This window comes from Chinchilla lanigera, unplaced genomic scaffold (genome assembly GCF_000276665.1).
Source record: "Chinchilla lanigera isolate Chin_1 unplaced genomic scaffold, ChiLan1.0 scaffold00019, whole genome shotgun sequence".
NCBI lineage: Eukaryota > Metazoa > Chordata > Mammalia > Rodentia > Chinchillidae > Chinchilla > Chinchilla lanigera.
In genome coordinates, this window is record NW_004955420.1 from 23,430,449 (window position 1) to 23,439,204 (window position 8,756).

At 46.5% G+C, this 8,756-nt stretch overlaps 1 protein-coding gene across 1 annotated transcript in view; it reads right to left on the bottom strand.

Moving 5' to 3' along the window:
* Positions 1 to 297: 297 nt before the first annotated feature.
* The window catches only part of LOC102003349, a 17,878-nt gene continuing 9,419 nt past the window's right edge, over positions 298 to 8,756 (bottom strand). The window contains exon 3 of the mRNA XM_005383606.2: positions 298 to 533. Within this exon, the coding sequence (XP_005383663.1) occupies positions 317 to 533 (217 nt within the window). The 3' untranslated portion in view covers positions 298 to 316. The remainder of the gene's footprint in view (positions 534 to 8,756) is intronic.

Below are 8,756 nucleotides of genomic sequence, written 5' to 3' on the forward strand. Positions count from 1 at the left end.
GGCACACACTTGTAATCCTAGGTACTTGGGTGGGAGTGGGGAGTGGGGCAGTGGGGTATTTCACTTAAGCCCACAAGTTCGAGAACAGCCTGGGGAGACCAGATCTTAAACATTCTAGACTTCAGGTGTCCAACAAATCATACCACTGCTCACATCCAGAGAGAAGTAGAGTGGAGCCTCTCCTTGCCCCAGGCAGCCAGCAGTGCCACCAGCGTCCAGCCAGAGGCCAGAATCTGGGAATCCCTGACTGTCTGGCCTCATCTGCACGCCCATCATCAACAGTACGAGAAAAGCCTGTAAAAATGAAAAACTGAGTTTATTCACAATTTGGCCAAGTTGGAGGGGAGCTAGCCTGCTCCACCCGCTTTGCGCAGCAGCATTTCCGTTTATAACAAAAGGGAACAACAGCCAGGAAATGTTTAGCCAGGCCTTGGTCTATCAGCGGGCCCAGGAAATGTGGAAAATCTGGTTCTGTTGAAATCTCCTTGGTGCCAGAGCTGGGGGTGGAAGTTTCCATGCTCGGCATGATGACACTGGAAAAAAAAAAAGCATTTTATTTTATTTTACCTTTTTTTTTTTTTTTTGAGTACCAGGAATTAAACTCGTGACCTCACGCTTGCCAGGCAGGCACTACAACACTGAGCTAAATTCCCAGTCCCCAACTGATTAGTTTTTAAAGATCCACGTTAACCTTTCGGTTTCAGTGCAGGGACCAGTCAAGAGAAAAAGATTTGCAAACCTGTAAGGTCTGGGCAGGGGAGGAGTGCATTCCAGCTTCACTGGGGGCATTTGTGTCTCCCATGTCAGGCAGACGCCATTTTGAAACGCACGTCCCCGGCCTATCGTTCCTTTCCTCACGTGGGTGGGGAGGGGAGAGCAGCTTCTCGGCGGCACACACCGTGAACGGCAGTGCAGGTTTAGGTTAACACTCTAAGGCTTAATGATGAATGAGTCATATGCTGGGCTGTGACAAAAGGCTTCAGTCTTGAAACAAGAGAGGCCTTGTTCTGGGACATTGTTAATTCCTGAGACTTAAACCCAGGAGAGCTGGATTTAGAAGGTTAATCTCTACTGAGGTGTAATTTCTTCTAATAGATGTGGTCCCTCTTTTCTCCTCCCCTTACTTGCACATGTCTGATACAATTAACACACACACACACACACCCCTATTTTGGTAATGAGAAATTTCTGCAAGAAGACACTCAACCTTAAGTGTTTTTTTGTTTTGTTTTTTGATACAGGGTCCTCTATGTAGTCCAGACTGTCCTTGAACTCATTATGTAGCCTAGGCCTGCCTTGAACTTGCAGTGATCCTCCTGCCTCAGCCTCCCTAGTGCTGCGGTGTAACACCACACCCCAGCTCCACCCAGCGGTTTTTGACTGTAATATAATACTTTCTGCAAAGGTTTTTTTTTTTTTTTTTTTTTTTTTTAAGGTGGGAGGTGATTCCATTAAGAAAGTGCTTCAGGAACTTGAATCTGGGGAACCAGGGAGCCAAGGCGCATGGTGGGGCTGAAAGGAGCTGACAGCAAGCGTGAGCACAAGCAGGGAAGCTGTCCAGGTCTGGGCTGGAAGCGCATAGCAGACCTGGTTTAGAAGTTGGGCCATGAGGCTGAGGTTTGGACAGGAATGGGAGCCTAGGGTTTCTGGGACCAAGAGAAGCTCCTGAGCAGGACTTACAGATGAGCATCTGCCTGGTGCTCCAATGACAGCGACAACAGAGGCCAGGAAGGGCAGGCAGAGAGGAAGAGCAGGGGGTCCCTTAGGAGGCTGACCCGCACTCACAAAGCAATCTGTTTCCAGGATCATTAATTCCGAGAAGGCGGGTCCAACGCTTCCATCCACTCCTTAGTCACTTTCCAGGCTGTTCCATGTGGCAGTTAGGATTTTTAATCATAAGTTACTGGAAAATGTAAGTCAAATGAATCCAGGCTGGTATTCCAAAGAGAAACACACTTTCCCTGCAGGGATGTCTTACAACATTCCCTGGCACGTCTCCTCACCCCGTAGAATGAGTCTCTAAAAAAACCTTTTAAAAAGTAGTTCTCCAATTTTTATTGTGAACACAAATCACAGAATTTACTACATGAAGCATTTTAAGTGTTCAGCAGCGTGGAGTGAACTCGTACTGTTTGCTGTGCAACTGTCACCACCACCCATCACCACAACTCTTTGTCTGGCTAAACTGAAACTCTACATTTAAACAGTAAATATTAAACAAGTAAACAGTAAATAAACATGAAACAATAACTCCCTATTCTTCCTCTCCCTAATACCTTTCTAATTTCTATTTCACTACTTGTGACTAGCCCAAGTACCTCAAGGGAAGGGAGTCATTTAGTGTCTTTTTGTGACTGACTTATCTCACTCAGTACAACATCCTCAGCATCTATCCATGTTGTAGCATAGATCACAATTCCCTTCTTTAAGGCTGAGTAGTATTTCATTGTGTGTGTGCGTGTGTGTGTGTGTGTGTATATATATATGTATATATATATGCCACATTTGGTCTACCCATTCATTTGTCAATGGACACTTGGATTGCTCCCGTGTTTTAACTCTTATGAAAACTTCTGCTATGAACATGTGCACAAATATCTCTTTGAGATCCTACTTTCAGTTCTTTTGAGTGTGTATCCAGAAGAGGAATTACTGAGTTATATAGTAACTCTATTTTTAACTTTAAAGAGCCAGCAAACTCTTTTACAGCGGCAGCATCGTTTACATCCCTAGCAACAGTGCACAACAGTTCCAAGTTATCATATCCTCCCAGCACTTATTATTTTATTTTGTTTTTTGTTTAAGTGGTGGTCATCCTAAAGGGTATGAGGTAGTGTTGTGGTATTGATCTGTTTCTTTTCTTTCTTTCTTTCTTTCTTTCTTTCTTTCTTTCTTTCTTTCTTTCTTTCTTTCTTTCTTTGTCTTTTGAGATAGGGTCTCATTATATAGTTCAGAGTGGCCTTGAACTCACTGGGTAGCTCAGGCAGCCTTAAACACAGTGATCCTCCTGCCTCAGCCTCACGTGGGTGTGCCCCACCATGCCCAGCTGTTTCTTCAATGGTAAGTGACACTGAGCATCTCTTCTTGTGCTTATTGGCTATACATATATCTTCTTTGGAGAAGTGTCTACTCAAGTCCCTTGAATTTTTTGTCTCTTATTTTGCAGAATCCAGTTACAGGACCCAATGCTCACCACTGGTCCATAGAAATGTTGGGTCAGGATTCACCACTTCTGGTACAGCAGATGGGATGAAGGAGATGTTGGCGTGGATGTGATGCTGTGCTTTCTAGCCAGACCAAAGGCCTTTCTAGCAATGCCTATTTGGGAGGCAACAGAACACACCCATGCTAGCCAAAGCCTGAGCAATCGATGGTGAAAGTGTCCCCTGTCCCAGTGCAGGGACCCTGTGAGAGGAATGCCAGGGCTGGGGTCTGGGCCGGGGAAGTGTCCTGCATAGCAAGGAAACAAGGGGCACTTGGGGGGGGTGCGGTGTGAGCTCTGTGTTCCTGGGCCAGCGAAGGTGAGCCTGGCTGGGTAGAAAATCAGAGAAGTTGATGATGTGAACCAAATCAGGGATCTGGCCTCTCTGCTAGTTTCTGGCCTGGTGTGTTGGCCTGTGCCTGTAATCCCAGCACTTAGGAGGCTGAGGCAGGACGATCACTGTGAGTTTGAGGCCAGCCTGGGCTACATAGTGAGACCCTCTCCCACCAACAAAAAATTCTAGTTTCCATCCCCATGAAAAATTTTCTCAAATGTGCGTGCAAACTCAGCCCTGCCCACCACTTTACAGGGTTCTCTGATCTTTTTAATATCACTGTAAACCTCTCTATCTGTACTGAATGTCTTTCTTTCACTCACATCTGTCCTTAACTTACCTGGTGATGTCAGAGACAAATTTTGCAGTCACATTTCTCCTCTTCACCTTATTAATAAAGCATAGCTAGTCATGAATTAATGATAAATAACCAGGTAGGTACTGTGAATTATATGCAATCTTAAGGAAGCAGCTCGGCTTTTTCAGCTTGAGTATTTACTGTGTCTCTTGCTATGTGCCCTGATTGGGTTTAAGCATTTTTTTTTTTATTAGCACATGTTTGTGGTACATATTGATTACATCCACGGTGGGAATAGGTACATGGACAGAACACATCTTAATTCTTGTTCCCCTTTCTCGACCTCCCTCCGTCACAAGATTCCCTTTTCATTTATCAAAGCTCTGTCTCTCTATTCCCTATCGCCTATCTTTTCTTTAGCTCTTTATTTATACTTTGAGTTTCCTCATGTAAGACAGGGTATGCATTATTCAAGCTTGTGTGGCTGATTTATTTCACTTAACATGATGGTCTCGAGGTGCGTCCATTTTCCTACAATTGACACAGATTTACCCTTCTTTACGGCTATGTACTTTCTTGTTGCCTTCTAATACTCAGTGGATTCCAGCACTCACATGGTCTTGAAGGATTTATTCCTTGACACCCACCTTATACCCATCTTATACCTAAAGGCTATATTTCTTGATACCTTATTCTAGTGCTTTGTGGTACATAAACAGATAACTATGTGGCAACATTTTGGGGGGGTGTTATGGTCTGTGTCTGGCTGTCCCCCCCCAAAGCCTCATGTGGTCATGGGGGTCAGGCTTTTCAGAGGTGGCTGAATCTACAGTTTGTGACTGATTCATGGTCCAATGCTGGGATTAAGGGAGTGAGTGCTACACCTGCCCTAGGACAGGTAGTCTGCATGCACTATAAGGGACAGAAAGAGGCTTATCTCTGCTGTTTCTCTCATTGCTTTTGCTGTCTTCTGCCGCCATGAACTGTTGCTCATCTGCCATGTGCCACCCTGCGTTCGAGCCAGCTGATTATGGACTGAAACCTCTACAAACCGAGCTAAATAAACCTCTCCTCCTTCAACTTTGGGTGTCAAGTATTTTGTCTCAGCAATGAGAAAAGAAACTAAGATGGGGGGGCGGGTATTGAGGCAGGGTCTCACTTGGTAATTCAGGCTGACCTTGAACTCACCATATAGCCCAGGTTGGCCTCAAACTCATGGAGATCTTCCTGCCTCTGCCTCCCAAGTACTGGGATTACAGAAGTGTGCCACCGTGCGCCATTCTTCTGCTAGTCTGTTTTTGTCTGCCTCTGGATATTGATCCCTCGTTGCTCATATTCCATCACGTACAAGATTATATAATCTCGACTGGGAAAACTATACTAAAAAAGTGCCCCTCTTGCACGACAGCTCTTTTCATCCACCTTCTTTCCTGCCTTCTTCTCTAGCCCATTTTATTTGGCTTCAAAAGAGTTAAGAAAGAATTTATTTTTCTTTTTTCTTTCATTGATACTCAGAAACCACAGGGATAGAGTATATGCCTGGAAAGAGGGAGACGTGGGACAGGAAAAGGAGCAATAGAAGTGGTGGGCTGAGTAGCTTAAGAGAAGGAGAAACCAACCATCAGGATGCTCGGAAGAGGTGTGTGGCTGTGAGTGTCCAGCTTTCCATGCCCATCACAATAACCGTCTAGGAATAACAAAACGCCCGGCTAACAGCGCCACCTCAGCTCCTCCTGCGTTTATCCTATCTGAGCCACAGCACAGCAGAGGGAAAAGCGGAGGGTTCCTTCTGCACAGAGCCAGCCTCCTTCCACCTTCCTCCCCTAGGCTCTTCCCTGGGGACTTGATGACCGCAATAACACGAAAAGGTCACAGGCCACAACCCAGCTCTAGCTTTGCATACTAGTGTCCAGTGGCATTAGCCAGTTCCACTGACAAGCGTAACTGGTGACAAAGGAATGTTCCAGAGGAATAACCCGCTCTGTGGTCTAACTGCTTGTAGTACAGTTAGGAACAAAGGAGCTGAGTCACTCCCTTCCCTTCAATCAACTGTAAACACCACACCACCCTAGTGATTATCCGGGTTTAAGTTTACGCGCTTGAGCAGATTGCTGACATCAGCAAGCGAGACAGCGGGAGGCATTTTGGATGAGTGGCGTCTGACTCTAAAGTACCGGAAGCCCGAGTTATCGAGGCCCCCTTTCTTTCTTTTCACACTGGACCCCTTTTCTTTCCCCTTTGCACTTGAGACTCTTTTCCCTTCACCTTTCTGCCTGTTCCTGCTGCCGTCGTCCCATGATTTTCAGTAAATGTAGCCACTTACTACCTACTACGAGGTGTACGCTTGGTATCCGTTCCTTGTCATACACAGGAACCTACACTATCTGGGGCCCATTCAGTGTAACATCTGCTGAGCCAGCAGGAAGGACTCCAGCAAACCTTGGGAGAACTCACCAGACCCTAGAGGCATCAGCAACCCAGAGACCTTCGGAGACCTGGGCAGAAGTGGGCAACCAGGCAACCCAGCCAGCAAGGAACGTCACCCCACTCCACTGGGAGACCCTGTCTCTCTTCTCCTTTCTGGACAAAAACTGGGTTCCCGGAAGGAGAAGCAGAACAATCACCATGTGGAGAAGACTAGGTTGTGGGACGAAAAAGGCTTCTGTCCTTATGGGGGCCGTCTGTTGGGCTTAAATTCTGCTGTTGATCCTCACAATGTGGAAAATCCATCGTGCTGGTGTCTCAGCAAGGATAGGCATAAGCTGAGAAGAGCAAGGGGAAGGGCTCCCCTTGACAGTAGACAGATGCTTGGGTGTAGCTGCCCACAGCAGGGGACTAGGAGAGACGAACCTGGCCACCCAAAGTGTTGCTTTTCTCTGTGGAGTACTAGGCAGCTCACCCTGAGTGTGGGTTTAGTGCCAAGGGAGTTTGTGATTCCCTGTGGGTCACGTACTCACGTGGAGCACTTCCTTTCCATAGGTTTTCTTTTCTTTTTTTTTTTTTTTTTCTGGTACCAGGAATCGAACTCACGACCTTGCGCTTGCCAGGCAGGCGCTGTGCCGCTGAGCTAAATCCCCAGCCCCCTTCCACAGGATTTAGTAACTTTCCTTCTACTCTTCTGATTGTCTCCCACTTCAGGCTTCCAGGCATTGGTGTGTTTCATTAGTTTAGTTGTTGGTTCTGTATAACTCAGAAACAGGGTTAAGAGATACAATGTCCTCACACAAGGGAAGAGAGGAACTGGTCCATTTAAACCTTCTGCTGCCACTTCCGTGTGAGCCAGTGAGAGGCGGTGCCAGCCCTAGCTGACTGATCTAATCTGGGTCCTAGAAGCCCACCCACAGTGGTTGCTTCCTGGGGTAGCTTGCTGATACTCATTTTCCTTCCTCTTTACTCTGTCTTGCTTTCACTGCAGTAACTGTGGCTTTAAGTTTATACTGCTGTCTAAAAGGGCACCGCGCTTGACTTTTGAGATTCTGTCACCACATGTGTGTTTTATGGCTTAATCTAATGAGTGGAGTTTTTGCTAGGGGATGGGTCTCATTCCCTTTTAATTGGCTAAGGGATATTTAGCCAATGTCTTCTCCTGGGCTCTTCAACCAGAAGATGTGCTGTTTATTGGGAAAATCCAATGAGTCCAAGGAAGTAGCACCAGTAGTCGCGTGGGGCTGGAGGTGTCCTGTCCCAAGGAATTCAGCGTAATCAGGTTAAACTCCGGATAGCTCTAGAAGAATTCAGCCTAGCCAGGTTATAAAACCCTGGGGGAGCTTAAAAGGAAATTCAACCTTATCAGGTTCAACCCCTGGAAGGAAATGCTCTGTCAGGTTAAACCCCTGGAGGGAAGTGGAGCTTGACCAGGTTAAAGCCTGGAATGCTAAACCTAGACCTAATTTTTGTTCCTCCTGTACAGATGGGAGGAACAAAATCTGTTCCTTCTGAGTCTCCACTCAGTGGTCTTCTTCACCAGTGGGATGAGTCCCACATTCACCCTTAAAGGTCGTCTTATATCTCTGGGTAGTAACAAATGGCCTATGTATCCACTTAGGGAAAATGAAAGATGGCTACCCTTGGCAGCCTGAAATATAATACCATATTTCAATTATATCTCTAAGGAGCAAGACAAATGGCTCACATTCAAGCCTTTATGGCCCTCTCCCAGGGGCCTGATCTTTGCCCTAGAAGTTATCATCTCTCAGGAGCTGATGTTAAGGATGCCCTCCTGTAGCTGCTCTTCCCCACTGGCTACTTCCTCAGCAATCTGCTCAGGGATTAAGGGCCATCTCCTGAGTCCTCCCCATACGAGGTCTGGGTCTATTTACCATAGGGCCTTGGACTCAGGGAACCCTACATCTGAGCCCGCCACCGCTCTCTCCTCAGAGAAGTGGCAGGCACTTGTGGTAAGTCTGTGTGGCAGTTCTCTTTTCAGTCACAGATATTCGACAGTGCAAGGAGAAATTGAGCAGATACTCTGAGGATCCTGGAAAGTTTGCTGGTGTTTCCAAGCCCTAAGGGTCGCTTTTGATCTGACCTGGGAGGACGTCCAGTTCTTCCTCATGTCTTGTTGCACCACAGTACAAAGGAAAAGGATTATAAAGGGCATAAAGCAGGCCAATGACAAAACTTCTGCATCTTCACCCTCTGATAATCAGCTGACTATGGCATTCCTTGGGTCTCAGGAAGGGCCTGAGGGGAACTGTAACATAGTGGGTACAGAAGCTCAGCAAAAGTGCAATATCATGGCCATCTTAGCTGCTATGTTGTAGGGGGCAATGAATCTTAGCATATTATTTCAGATAAAATAGTTTTGGTAAAAGCCTACATGGTGCCTTGGGAAGCCTCCCGGGACAGTGTAAGAGCTAATTCCCCAGGTCAACACTGCCCAGGAATATCTCCCCAAGATAAGGGAGCGCCTAGGCCTAGGT